At 39.7% G+C, this 15,090-nt stretch overlaps 1 protein-coding gene and 1 long non-coding RNA gene across 2 annotated transcripts in view; both read left to right on the forward strand.

Moving 5' to 3' along the window:
- pik3c2a (phosphatidylinositol-4-phosphate 3-kinase, catalytic subunit type 2 alpha) overlaps window positions 1-15,090 on the forward strand; it is a 124,212-nt gene that overhangs the window by 65,343 nt on the left and 43,779 nt on the right. Inside the window, exons 11-15 of the mRNA XM_017465910.3 lie at window positions 1,981-2,200; window positions 11,997-12,119; window positions 12,299-12,466; window positions 13,218-13,326; window positions 14,824-14,966. Of these exons, the coding sequence (XP_017321399.3) occupies window positions 1,981-2,200; window positions 11,997-12,119; window positions 12,299-12,466; window positions 13,218-13,326; window positions 14,824-14,966 (763 nt within the window). The remainder of the gene's footprint in view (window positions 1-1,980; window positions 2,201-11,996; window positions 12,120-12,298; window positions 12,467-13,217; window positions 13,327-14,823; window positions 14,967-15,090) is intronic.
- Window positions 2,209-10,219, forward strand: LOC128629545 (uncharacterized). Its single transcript, XR_008393894.1, has 2 exons — window positions 2,209-6,853; window positions 6,933-10,219. It is a non-coding gene; the product is annotated as an uncharacterized LOC128629545 (long non-coding RNA).

Raw genomic sequence — 15,090 nt, forward strand, 5'->3', positions numbered from 1 at the left:
TTCTCTTAATACAAGTGATTATTTAAAAAAGTATTATGCTAGATTGGATTTTTAACAGGTGAATTGTGGCTCATGGTCCCTCCATGGATTAAAAGTTTAATTTGATTGAATGTCACTCCAAAAATTTATGATGAAATAGATGGGGGGTTTGCACCACTTGCATATCAGTGGGAGCAGTTGATCAACTTTCAATGCCCCTGAACACCGAAGGACCTACATGACTGCTCTGATCTATAAATGCAGCAGTAGCTTTCACAAAGTGTAACCACACATTGCTTATAACAGACTGTTTATGGAGATCAAGCTGCTGCCTTTCTGTGTTATTACCTTAATTATATACTGATAGTTAATATTATTGTTTAATATATATTATATGGCCAAAGATTTGTGTACACCTGACCATCACACCCATATGTGGGCCTTCCCCAAACTGTTGCCACAAAGTTGTAAGCACACGATTGTATAGAATGTCTTTGCATACTGTAGCATTACAGTTTCCCTTCACTGGAACTAAGGGGCCATCCCAATCATGTTCCAGCGTGACGCTACAGCTGTGCACAAAGCGAGGACCGTGAAGATGTACTTTGATGAGGTCGGTGTAGAAGAACTCAAATGGCCTGCTCAGAGCCCTGTCATCATCACCTTTGTAATGAACTGTAATGGTGATTGTGCCCTAGGCTTCCTTGCCTGACATCAGTGCCCAACTTAATTAATGCTCTTGTGACTGAATTCCCACAGCCACATTCCAAAATTTAGTGGAAAGTTGTGGTTTAGTGGTAGTTATTATAACAGCAAAGGACCAGTTTGGAATTGGATGTTCAAAAAGCAAATATGGGTGTGATGGTTGTGTGTCCACAAACTTTTGGCCATATAGTGTATTGTTCACTTTTATTAGCTAATTTTAATGTTGATGTTATCGTAACCCGTAAGGAAACTATTAATGTTAGTAAGTGTTAACCATGTAGATTTCTTTTTCTCAAATTTTAGCTCTATTCTTATTGCAAGTATTTTTAATTCTCTTTAGTTTTTCAGATTAGTTTAGGTCATGAGTCATTTAGAGGTAGTTTATGGATGAGTAAAACTTTTGTCTATATAATTATTTGAGCTCAGCACCATTGTTCAGGCTGCCAGAGTTGCTGTGCAACTGCATTGGATCAGTGGGGAGAGCCAACCAGGCCATGATGTGGTCACATCCCTGAGCAGCACAAGATTTAACCACTATAGGAAGCCATTTGAAATAGGTTGGATTCAGTTTCAGTCTAGATATCCAGCTGTTTGAACAGCCACACTAATTTTTAGATTGAATGGCTGGCACATCACAATTACATGCATATTTGACTTTCCCAGTAAAATGTAATCTGAAGTACAGACAACAGAGTCTGTTTTCATATAATCCCGTTTCAGCACAGATCCATGCAGTGGGATCATTAAACACTGTGTACTGCCTCCGCACAAGCTTGGGATCACTCCCTAAAGTGCATTTTTCAAAATTACAGAAAGGGTGGGGAACAGAAATTGAGAGTGGACATCTTATTCAATTCAATTCAATTCAATTTTATTTGTATAGCGCTTTTTACAATAGACATTGTCTCAAAGCAGCTTTACAGAAATATCAACATGGTATACAGATATTAAAGGTGTGAATTTATCCCAACTGAGCAAGCCACTGAGTGGCGACGGTGGCAAGGAAAAACTCCCTAAGATGTTTTAAGAGGAAGAAACCTTGAGAGGAACCCGACTCAGAAGGGAACCCATCCTCATCTGGGTAACAACAGATATTGTGAAAAGTTCATTATGGATTTATATGAAGTCTGTATGGTGTTAAGAGCAGCCGTAGTCCCAGCAGTCTGGAATTAAAGAAGATTTGAGCTCCATGCAGAGGCAGAAAGGATCTGGATCTCTAGTATCTCCATAAATCTTATCTTAACATCTCATCTTATCTTATTTAAATATCACTATACAATATATCACTATTTGTAGGTTATACAAGTGCGGTGGAGGAGCACCTAAGGGCCCTTACAAATGCAGTATACGATTTGGTTAAGCTCTACCTGTGCTCATTCTGCCTGACCTTCCCTGTACGTACGGACGAAGAGCATCTAGAAAAGCAGAGAGACAGCCAAGTGGCGTCCAGCATCACTGAGCATGTACACTTCAAGCTTTTTGCCATTCATGGCATTTCCACTGCATGGTTTAACAGGTAAGACCTGTGCAATTCAGTTCAATATCCTTTTCATTTTATTGTCAAACAATTGCAAAGCTTTGCAATATCTGGTTCATCATGTTTTAAAATTCAAAAATAAAATACATTATAGGTTTTAATTTAGTACTAGAATAGAAATCTGAACTGCCTTGTAATTCATATTTCTTATCTTCTGTTCAGCTGTATTCTACATTCTATACACCAATCAGCCATAAGATTAAAACCACCTGCCTAATATTGTGTAGGTTCCCCTTGTGCCACCAAAACAACTCTGACCTGTCGAGACATGGACTCCACAAGACCTCTAAAGGTGCGCTGTGATATCTGGCACAGATATCAGCAGTTGGCAGCAGATTCCTGTAAGTCTTATAAGTTGCGAACTGGATTGAGCTTGTTGCTCGATCGGATTGAGATCTGGGGAATTTGGAGACCTTGAACACTGTCATGTTCCACAAACCATTCCTGAGCAATTTTTGCAGTGTGGCAGGGTGCATTATCCTGCTGAAACAGGTCAATACCATTAGGGAATACCGTTGCCATGAAGGGGTGTACTGCATCAATGTATAGATGGTACATGTCAACGTAACACTCACATGAATCCCAGGACCCAAGGTTTCCCAGCATCATACTTCCTCTGCTGGATTTCCTTGTTCCCTCAGTGCATCCTAGTGCCATGTTTTCCCTAGGTAAGCGACACGGATGCACCCAGCCATCCACGTTATGTAAAAGAAAACCTGATTCAATAGACCAGGCCACATTCTTCTGTTATTCCACGGTCCAGTTCTTCTGCTCCCGTGGCCATTGCACTTTTGGCAATGGACAGGGGTCAGCATATGCACTTTGACTGGTCTATGGTTACACAACCTCATATGTAGCAAGCTATGATGCACTGTGTGTTCTGACACCTTTCTATCATAGCCAGCATTAACTTTTTCAAAAAGTTGTGCTACAGTAGCTCTTTTGTGCTATCAGACAAGACTGGCTAGCCTTTGCTCCCCACGCACATCACTGCACCTTGGGCACCAATGACTCTGTTGCCGGTTCTCCTTCCTTGGACCCCTTTTGGTAGGTACTAACTGCTGCTTCCTGAGAACACCCCGCAAGACCTGCCGTTTTAGAGATGCTCTGACCCAGTCGTCTAGCAATCACAATTTAACCCTTGTAAAAGTTGCTCAGATCCTAACACTTGCCCACTTTCCATGCTTTCAACACGTCACCTTTGAGAACTGACTGCTCCCTTTCTATCCCACCCCTTGATAAGTGCCACTGTAATGAGAGAATCATTATTCACTTCACCCATCAGTGGTTTTAATGTTATGGCTGATTGATGTAATTGAATAACATGTCATGTGTATTATAGTTTATTAAGGAATGCTTTATAAAGTCATGTGAAAAAAATAAGTACACCCTATGGAAATTGCTGACACTTTTGACATATTTGGACAAGCAAAGATTTGATCATCTTTTGAAACAGTGCCTATTAATAAAGGTGATATACTTGAAAAAACCCACAAGGAAAATTAGCTTTTTTTATTCATTTATTCAACAGAAATATCAATAGATGTAATATTCTTCTGTGGAAAAAGTAAGTACACTCTCGGCCTCAGAAGCTGGTATTGCCCCCTTTAGCAGAAATATCTTCTTGTAGGCATTTTCCATAATTGTCCACCAGGCTTGCTGGATTTTTTGACCAGTCTTCCATGCAATATTCTTTCAGTTGTAAGATGGTTGAGGGTTTTCTTGCATGTACTGCCCGTTTTAAATCCCCCCACAACATTTCAAATCCGGGCTTTGACTATGCCATTCGATAACTCTCCATTTCTTCTTTTTGAGCCATTCCATGGTGGATTTGCTAGTGTGATTAGGATCATTATCTTGTTGAAACGTACACTTTTGTCTCAACTTCTACTTTTGGACAGATGTCCTCACATTATCTCCAAGCACTCTTTGATATGATGCAGAATTCATAGTTGAATCGCAAACCGTCCGGTCCCTGAGGCAGCAAAGCAACCCCAAACCATTACATTTCCACCACCATGCTTCACAGTTGTTATGAGGTGCTTCTCTTGAAAAGCAGTCCTTGGTCTGCACCAAACATGTCTGCTGTTGCTGTGTCCAAACAACTGTCTTTGATTCATCTGTCCAGAGCATATTATTCCAAAAGGCCTGGTCTTCGCCTGTATGCTCATTGGCAATCTTTAGTCTTGCAAAGGCTTTTTCCTGGCACATCTCCCATGCAGCTCAAATTTCTGCAAACTCTTTCTGATTGTATAAGCATGCACTTTGACACAAACTGACATCTAGCAGATTCTGTGATTGAATTTTGGGGTTCTTTGCTGGGACAGCCAGTCCAGGACAAATTGGCAGTTGTTTGAAATCTGCGCCATTTGTAGATTCTTTTCCTTACAGTGAAATGATGTATTTAAAATAATTTGGAGATCTTTTTTAATCCCTTGCCTGACTCAAAGGCATCCACAACCTTTTTTTCTGAATGCCTTACAGAACTCTTTAGATCCTGTCATGACACCACACACCTCAATAGCAAAGGGAACACCAGACACTAGAATCTACTTAGGGAGTGCAGGTGGAACCTGTCTTATTTATACCCCTCTTGTATCTAGAAACTGGCACTCAATCTTGAACATCTGATTCTAATTTTATGGATTTGAAGGTGTGATAAATGTAGGGGTGTACTTACTTGTTCCAGGTGACTGATCTGTTTTAAGTTGTGACAATTACTGCAAAGTATAAATTTTATGTATCAATTGATAGTGTATCACTTTTATTAATAAGCAATGTTTCAAAGAGGATCCAATATTTGCTTGTCCAAATATGTCAAAAAAGCCAACAATTTCGATAGGTTGTACTTATTTTTTCACATGATTGTATGGAATGTAATCACTATTTTGGGCTTGGAATTAAAATTTGGCAATACTTTTTATACCTGTGCCACTAATTGGGTGAGAGATTACATTTATGGGTTGTCCATCCATTTATTTTTTCTTTTCTTCAAAAGCTTCCTTCCTGTTTGCCACACAAAGATGGTACACCTTCATGGTCAGGAACTCCACTTTCGTTTTCATTGCTATCTGTGGTTTTTCCACCAGTCCATCCATCTGTCCATCCTTCTGGCCATCCTTCAGTGTGCCTACACGTCTGTCTGAGATTCTTGTTAACACAATATCTCAAGAATGAATGGTTGAATGGTTGTCAAGTTGTCAAGTGGCTTTTATTGCCATTTCAACCATATACAGCTGGTACAGTACACAGTGAAATTAAACAATGTTCCTCTTGAACCATGGTGCTACAAAAAAACAACACACTATCTACATGAGACGACATGGAACTAAATAAGATCTACACATTTTTACATAAAGTACCCATGCAAACGTGTACTTACAACACAACAGTAACTACTAAAACAGGAACAATAGGCACAGTAAGTGACAGTGTAGCGCCGACTAGTACACAGGTCTAGTATGAGTAGTGTCTGATATAACAGGTTATGCAAAAGACAGGTGCAGAAGAGTTAGAGTATAATTAAAAAATGCTGTGAATGTAAACATAACATGCTATGACTTGGTACTCAGCAGATAAGCTTATACCAAATATAGACATAGCAGTTATTGCAGTAGCAGCCAGGTAAAGTGTATAATAGTGACAAGAAATTAAATAATATATTTTTCTAAATACAGTAGCAGCAAAAATGCAATACAGTCGATACAGAAATGTGCAAATATTGTAACGGGAGTGGGATGTTGTTCAGTGTGCGTGTTTGCGTCCAGTCTCTGAGTATTTAGGAGTCTGATGGCTTAGGGGAAGAAACTGTTACATGGTTTGGCCCTGAGGGCCTGAATGCTTCAGTACCTTTTTCCAGGTGGCAGGAGGGTGAAGAGTTTGTGTGAGGGGTGTGTGGGGTCATCCACAATACGGGTGGTTTTGCAGATGCAGCGTGTGGTATAAATGTCTATGATGGAGGGAAGAGAAACCTCAATGATCTTCTCAGCCGTCCTCAATATCGTCTGCAGGGTCTTGCAATCTCATACGGTGCAATTTCCAAACCAGGCAATGATGTAGCTGCTCAGGATGCTCTCACTGATTCCTCTGTAGAATGTGGTGAGGATGAGGGGTAGGATGTGCTTTTCTCAGCCTTTTCAGGAAGTAGAGGTACTGCTGAGCTTTCTTGGTTATGGAGCTGGTGTTGAGGGACCAAGTGAAGTTCTTCCATCAGGTGAACACCAAGGAATTTGGTGCTCTTGACGATCTCCATGGATGAGCCGTTGATGTTCAGTGGAGAGTGGTCGCTCCTTGCTATCCTGAAGTCAACAACCATCTCTTTTGTTTTGTCGACATTCAGAGACAGGTTGTTGGTTCTGCACCAGTCCATTAGCAGTTTCACGTCCTCTCTGTATGCTGACTTGTTCTTGCTGATGAGACCCACCCAGTTATGTCATCAGCAAACCTGATGATGTGATTGGAGCACAGTGAACAGCAGTGGACTGAGCACACAGCCCTGGGGGGCCCCTATGCTCAGTGTGGTGGTGCTGGAGATGCTGTTCCTGATCCTGACTGAGGTCTCCCAGTCAGGAAGTCCAGGATTCAGTTGCAGAAGGAGGTGTTCAAGCCCTGCAAGTTCAGCGTTCCAATCAGGTGCTGAGGAATGATTGTGTTTGAATGCTGAACTGAAGCCTATGAACAGCATTCGAATGTATGTGTCCTTTTTGTCCAGGTGGTGGTGATGGCATCATCTGTTGAGCAGTTGGAGCGAGCTGCAGGGTGTCCAGTGAGGGGGTCAGCAGGGTCTTGATGTGCCTCATGACAAGCCTCTCGAAGCACTTCGTGATGATGGGTGTAAGCGCAAAGGGACGGTAGATGTTGAGGCAGAACACTGAAGACCTCTTCAGGACGGGGACGATGGTGGCCTTGAAGCATGTTGGAACGACGGCACTGCTCAGGAAGATGTTGAAGATGTCAGTGAGAACATACGCCAGCTGGTCTGCACAGCCTGTGAGCACTCTGCCAGATGTTGTCTGGTTCAGCAGCTTTCCGTGGGTTGACTCTGTTTAGAGTTTTCCTCACATCAGCCGTGGTTAGACATAGCACCTGGTCGTTGGTAGGAGGGGTGGCCTTCCTCGCCGCCACATCATTCTGCACCTAAAACTGAGCATAGAAGTTGTTCAATGCATCTGGGAGGAAGGCATAACTGTCACAGGCTGGTGATGTCCTGTAGGTGCTGATGGCCTGGCCTGAATGCCGTGCCACATGCACCATGTGTCACTGCTGTCCATGAAGTTGCTGTGGATTTTCTGGGCGTGTGCACACTTTGCTTCTCTGATGGCCCGGGACAGTTTTGCCCTGGCTGTTCTTAGGGCCACCTTGTCATCTGCCCTGAAGGTGGATCTCGGGTACTCAGCAATGCACGCAACTCCACAGTCATCCATGGTTTCTGGTTGGAGTGTGTGGTGATTGTCTTGGAGACAGTGACGTCATCAGTGCACTTGCTGATATAGCTGGTCACAAATGCCATGTATACCTCCACGTTGGTGGTGTAAGAAAAAATTATGAGGATGTCCAAGATTTCAATGAAGAATAACTTTATTACAGCATGGCAGTGCCAAAGTACATGAAGCACTTCGGGTTCATCGGAGTCAAACCAGGTTTTCAGCATGTAATGTAAATGAAGTTTCACTCTAAATGTAAATTAAGGATATCATTTGATGTGATCACTTTCTGTTCCCACAGTACTGATGTCAGGTGTGACCCCCAAATGGTGAGGTGATAGGATTGTCTAGACACATGGTTTTCTGAATGATAATTACGGTCACGCACCCCTTTGTTCAGGAATGGTTCTTGATGTCCCACTGTTGCTCCCATGTTATAACTGAGTGAATGTCATTTTAGGTGGTATTATACGCATATTGCTGAGACTGAGGTAAATTTTCCTTTTGATAATTCAGCCTTTTTCAGGGAAGAACTTTTTCCAACAGCTACCTTGGAATGGAATCTGTTTAGAGACAGTCTCTAATTTCTTACAGTGGAGGCACTGTTGGTTGCAGCCTCCCTGAATATGTGCTAGTCAGTGTGCTCAAAACAGTCTTGAGGAGCAGAGATGGCTCCTGCTGGCCATGTTTTCACTTGCTTCAAAACCAGTTTGGAGCGTCTGATGAGCACTCTGTATACTGGGATTAGCATAATGGAGATTAGGTCCGAGTAGCCGAGGTGGGGGTGGGGCTCCACCCGGTATGCGCCGGGGATGTTTGTGTGAACAAGATCCAGCATTTTCACCCCTTTTGTTGCAAAGTTCACATGTTGATGGAATTTAGGGAGCACTGATTTGAGATTCTCATGGTTAAAATCTCTAGCGATGATAAGTAGTACATCGGGGTGTGTGTTCTGCTCCTCCGTGGAGATCATCAAGATTACTTGGTCTTCCTCACCTGGTCCTTCAACACCAACTCCATAGCCAAGAAAGCCTAGCAGCATCTCAACTTTCTGCAAAGGCTGAAAAAAGCCCACCTCCACCTCCCATACTCACAAAATTCTACAGAGAAACTATTGAGAGCATCCTGAGCAGCTGCATCACTGTCTAGTTCGGAAATTTCACCTTATCGGATCGCAAGACCCTACAAGAGATAGTGAGGACAGTTGAGAAGATCATTGGGGTCTCTCTTCCCTCCATCATAGACATTTACGCCACACGATGCATCCGCAAAGCCACCAGCATTGTGGATGACCCCACACACCCCTCACACAAACTCTTCACCCTCTTGTAGTCTGGAAAAAGGTACCAAAGCGGTAACACGTTAATGTTACTTTTTTTTTTTTTTTTTTTTTTCTTAAAGTGTTATTTCTAATCAGCAAATATGAAATTCTGCAATCTTTAACAGCCATTTTCCCAAAATGAGTGTATTTCAACACTCATTATTTAAAAAAAAATCTTTATTTTCTCGACTTACTGTGCCTGTTGTCCTGTTTTAGTAGTATTGTACTGTCCTGTGCTGTTAGCACACGTCTGCACGTGAACTTTGAGTAGAGTGTGTAGATCTTATTTAGTTCTGTGTCGTCTCATGTGGTTAGCGTGTTGTTTTATGTAGCACCATGGTCCTGGAGGAACATTGTTTTGTTTCACTGTGTACTGTACCAGCTGTATATGGTTGAAATGACAATAAAACCCCTTGAACTAATTTTCTCGTGATCTCGACATACCAAAATAGTTATTTTCTCATGATATCGAAATAGCAAAGTTGTTTTCTCATGATTCCGAATAAATTTTTCTGTGTACTTTATATAACATTTTTTTATTGTTCTGGAGGCAGCAAAAAACTAGCGCAATCCCACAGCATCATGGATGAACAGAGATATTTTTTTTACTTTGTTCAGGGACTCAATCAAGCTGAAATAGCTGTCAGTGACTGACAACTTCCACATTAGTGTCTGATACTTGAGAAGGGGACATCCCTCTCTCTTAATAGTGAGATAAAGCTCATCTCTACAGCGGGTATTTATTGCATTTATGATTTCGAAGACTCCAATGTGCATGTAACACCGCTCCCATTCACAAAGTGTGAGATTTTCTTGTGAAAAAAATGGCATCATGAGAAAACAGCTTTTTATGTCCTGTCATGATCACGAGAAGAAAATGTTTGTTGATATCACGAGAAAACAAAGAAAGGAAAAAAATAATTAATTACCGCTTAGGGCTTCCATAGATTGCTATAGACTGTAGGCCTGTTAATATGGTGGAAGGGGGTTGATGGAAACATTTTGAATTGCTTCCTCCGATACAACCTAAAAGTTTGTGTAATAAATCTAATAAAATTTTATATATTTATTTTTAAAGCTACTTTTTTGTAATGTCTATTCAGTGCTCTTCTCATCTAAAACAGTAATGACATTGAATGATCTTTTGGGGGTAATTTCTTTGTGATTAATTCGATTAATTAATCGGCACATCATGTAATCAATTTGATAAAAATGTTTAATTGATTGACAGCCCTAATAAAAATCCTATTGTAATATTTCTTTTTATTGAGCATTTTGATGGTATGTTACACTATGTGATCATGTTATTTTCAGATTTGATAGAGCCTTTGTGAATTAAGAGATAGTGACAAAAGAAAAAGGAACACCCCCCCCCCTTTATTTAGATAATTTACAGCGTTTTTTGTGTGATATGGTACGTGTGTGAAATATTACTTGAAGTGCAACTTAAGGTTGTGGATCAGCTAACTGAAACTGGCAAGTGCAGCATTATTAATTAATATTGTAACATTGTAACATGCTTAACTGTAGTCATATAATTTTTGCACTGATTGAATGAGCTACTATTTGCTTGCTAGCTGATATATTCATCATTTTAATCATAGTAATGCAAGTATAAGTAGTTAATGTCAGGTACCAACTGAAAATATACTGGTAAACAGCAGTCAACATTCAAATTCAGTGCACCTATTTTTTGAGGAAGAAAATTGCTGTTCTCCATGATTTTCATCTTAATCTGACATGTGCAATATGTTGTAGGTTGCACGTGCAACCCAGCTGAATAGAGAATGCTCTTTAATGCTCTGCACATTTTGTTTGTTCTGAGTTCAGTTTAAAAAGGAGTGACTGTTAAAACAATTAACAGAAGAACAAGACATTGCTTTTCTATAGAACTGACAAAGCTGTCAACACTGTAAAGATACAAAGTTTTATAGATGTTAAAGTTTGCTGTGCTGTAAATGGGCTGCCTACTCAGCGTGGCTCAATGTCCCTTTCCAGAACCTTCAAACAAACTGTCCCTCAGTGGTGGAATGAATTTCCAACCTCAAGCCGGACCGCAGAATCTGTCACTACTTTCAAAAAACAGCTAAAGACCCACCTCTTCCATGAGCACTTAACAAACCCCTAAAATGCCAACTCCACATTATATATATAAAAAAAAAAAAAAAAACGTATTCTGGCTCTTACACCTCTACTCTGTGCACTTTGCTTCTCTAGAGCTCAATTATAAATCTTACATGGTGGTACTACTTGTATTGTTCTCCCCTTGAGATATATATAAGTCGATTTGGATAAAAGTGTCTGCTAAATGAATAAATGTGAATGTAATCGCAGGAAAAGTTTCAGGTCCATGTTGAACAGTGTGCATGTGTCCATCACCGCATCAACAACGTTTTTATTTATCATCAAATAACTCCTATAAAACACATTTATCATGAGGAAACTGGAAGTCAACTGAACTTGTAAAAATAACAGAACACCACTCCTAAAAACAAACTGTGGAGATGTAACTTAAAATGCAGATTTGGTTCTTTTCCCATTCACTGACATTAAATGGATGGGTTAAAAATTGTACTACAGCCAGCTACTAGAAGGCCTCAGACATTTTGGCTTTTGAATCCCATTACAACCTCCACTCACATACTGTATAGTCACTGCTGTCCACATGCACAGATGCTCACATGCTCATGCTCTCCTATCTCTTATGCAATACCCAGAACAATAGCTGGTTATTGTATAACCAGATTATTCTAAATTTTTTATATTGTTGGTTGTTTTGTGACATTAAAGGTGAAAAACCTTTTGATTTTAACAGGGGTGTGTAGACATTTTATATCCACTCTGAGTGTTGCAAAGCAATATTATGTTTTTATAGGTTGTAACATTTATAGCATAAATTTATTGTGTAACACTCCATGATAACACCATGAAACTCAATCATGATATTATTCATTTTAAGCTATTTACACTGTTTACATGCCAGAAGTGTCATCTGTTCCTGTACTTTTATTATGTTCTTCCTGTACCGTAGTTATGAAAAATACTTCATGATGTGTGCTCTGATGCACAATGATGGGAATCTTTTGAAGCCTGTCAAATCCAAGAAGGTTGGGATATACAGGAGCTTCTTCTATCACATCAAATGGGATGAACTGTGAGTGATCAGAATTTTTATATATATATATATATATATATATATATATATATATATATATATATATATATATATATATATATATATATATATAATATGAGTATTCTTCTTAACACACGATTGCAACTTCTTATACGATTTGTATTCCTGATTGATCTTGTTGCCTTTTTGTTGTTTAGGATAAACTTTCCCATCTCTGTCGCCTTGTTACCTCTGGAGACCGTTTTGAGCCTCTCTCTCTATGGAGTTCTCAACCAGAATTCTACTAACTCTCCTGATTCCAACAAACAGCACAAGGGGCCAGAACTGTTAGGCAAAGTCATCATGCCTCTCTTTGACTTCAGGCGGTAATGCATGAAGCAATTCTTATTAAATCTTTCAGACTGATTTATTTTGTGTAAGTTGTCTAAAATATTAAAAAGCTAAAAAGTTGTACTGTTGTTATACAGTTATACAGCAAATTCTATAAACAAGCAGATAACCTTAGGTGGTGACACAAAAATACACAACAGATTTCAATATGCAGTCAGTTTTCCCCAGAAAGTAACCCTACAATGAGAAACCAGGTGGAAAAAATAAGTACATCCTTCCTTCTTCCACAGTCATTAAGAACATAATTAGCAACCAGGTGTTATTAATGACATGCACAAGATTACTTAATCATCAAGAAGTGTGACTACCTATATAAAAGCAGAACCTTTGGCAGTTTGGTGTTCTGGAGCACTCTGGTATATGTCTACATCATGCCAAGAAGAAAGGACTACATAAAGAAATCTGTTTTTGTTGGGTTTGTTTCGTCACCCGAGGTTATTTGTTTGCTTACACAAGTTAGTGCGGACTATCATTTGTTATTTAGGCCCTGATTAATAAAAACATAGACTTGAAGGAGAGTGTACTTTCTTTTTCTCATGACTGTATATTCTCTTTATTTATGTAGTATTTGATGTGTGCTTTTGGTGTCCAGCATATACTTGTCCTTGGAAGGTTGCGATATTTACAGCATTTTAGCTTTCTCTTCTTTTGTTTTTCTGATTGAACATTGTAACCAGAGGTAGATGCTCAATGAATGACTAAAATGCAGACATTGGTATATTGTAGGGTGTTTGCTAGAGGGACTAAGCTGCTGAGTATGTGGACATCTCCTCCATTGTCCTTGCCTGGACCTGTGGGAAAGAGTAAGAACCTGGAAGAAAGAATCATACTGCAGGTATTTCCCTGTCATTTTCTTTTCTGTCATGTTAAAGAAAATTTTATTATATAGATATACAGTGCTGTGAATCTGTTTCTTCTGTTTTTGTGTATATCTCATACTAAATAGTTTTAGCTCTTCAAACAAAGTACAACAAAAAACAAAGGCAACCCGAGTAAATACACAATACAGTATTTAAATGATAATGTTATTTATTGAAGCAAAAAGTTATCCAATACCAACTGGGCCTTTGTGAAAATGTATCAGTGCCCGTAGTTACTAATTCCCCAAATTTATTGACACAAAAAGTTGTTTTTTTTTACTGAAGCAAAAATTATTATCCAACACCTATCATCAATGTGAAAAACTAATTGCCCCCTTAAAATTTAAAATCCGGTTGTGCCACATTTAGCAGCAATAATGGCAACCAAACGCTTCCTATAACTAGACATCAGTCTTTCACTTACTTCCAAGACCAGGACTTACTCCTATGCTTTGTATCAGTGTCTTTTTGTATAATCCAGTTGCGCTTGAGTTTCAACTTATGAACTGATGACCGGACATTCTCCTTTAGGATTTTCTGGTAGAGAGCAGAATTCATGTTTCCTTCAATAATTGCAAGTTGCCCAGGCCCTGAAGCATCCCCACACCATCACACTTCCACCACAATGCTTGATGGTAGATAAGATGTTCTTTTTGTGGAATTCTGTGATTTACACCATATGTAACGGGACCCCTGTCTTCCAAACAGTTCCACTTTCGACTCATCAGTCCACAGAAAATTCTCCCAAAAGGTTTGAGGATTAACAAGGTGTGATTTGGCCAAATCCAGACAAGCCTTAATGTTCTTCTGGGTGTGGTGCAGTGGTTTTTGCCTCACCACTCTTCCATGGGTGCTGTTTTTGCCCAATGTCTTTCTGATAGTGGAGTCATGAACAGTGATTGCTGAAAGAGAGGCCTGTAGGTCCTTTGTTGCCATGTTGAATTTTGGAAGCTTGGCCACTTATGGGAAGGTTCACTACTGTGCAAAGTTTTTCCATAAAGTCACAGAGCCTTTGAAACCCTTTATAGACTGATGTATTACGATCACCCTTTTCCTCATAATTTCTGGAATTTCTTTCAACTGCCATAGTGTGTTACTGGGTAAGATCTTTTGACCAACATCATGTAGTTTAAAAGTTCTATTTAAGTGTTGATTTGATTGAACAGGGCTGGCACTAATCAGGCCTGGTTGGGTCTAATCCAGCTGAACCCCATTATAAATGCAGTTTCATAGATTTGGGGAATTAGTAACTATGGGGGCAAATACATTTTCACACAGGCACAGTTGGTATTGGATTACTTTTTTGCTTCAATAAATAACATAATTTTAAAACTGTATTTTGTGTTTACTCAGTTTGCCTTAGTTTTATCTTAGATTTTGTTTTAATTTCTAAAACAATTTAGTATGAAAGATGCACAAAAACAGAAGAATTCAGGATGGGGACAAATACTTTATATATGCATCTCCTACAGATAGATTTACCCAATCCACAAGTGGACGTGCTATACGTAAGTCCTCTGGAGGCGACTTTACCTGACCTTCAGTCTCTAGAAATGCCTGAACCAGACATCCGGAAGAGGATTGAAAAGCTCTGTACACTGGCATCTTCTTCCAGGTATATACATAGTTACTTGGGGTATGGGTATTCTGGGCATAAATATAATGCTGTAGAATTAGGGCCCAAGCACCAAGGGGGTGAAGGGCCCTATTGTTTCTGTTATTATTATTTTGTTGTTGTT

This window comes from Ictalurus punctatus, chromosome 4, assembly GCF_001660625.3.
Source record: "Ictalurus punctatus breed USDA103 chromosome 4, Coco_2.0, whole genome shotgun sequence".
Lineage (NCBI taxonomy): Eukaryota > Metazoa > Chordata > Actinopteri > Siluriformes > Ictaluridae > Ictalurus > Ictalurus punctatus.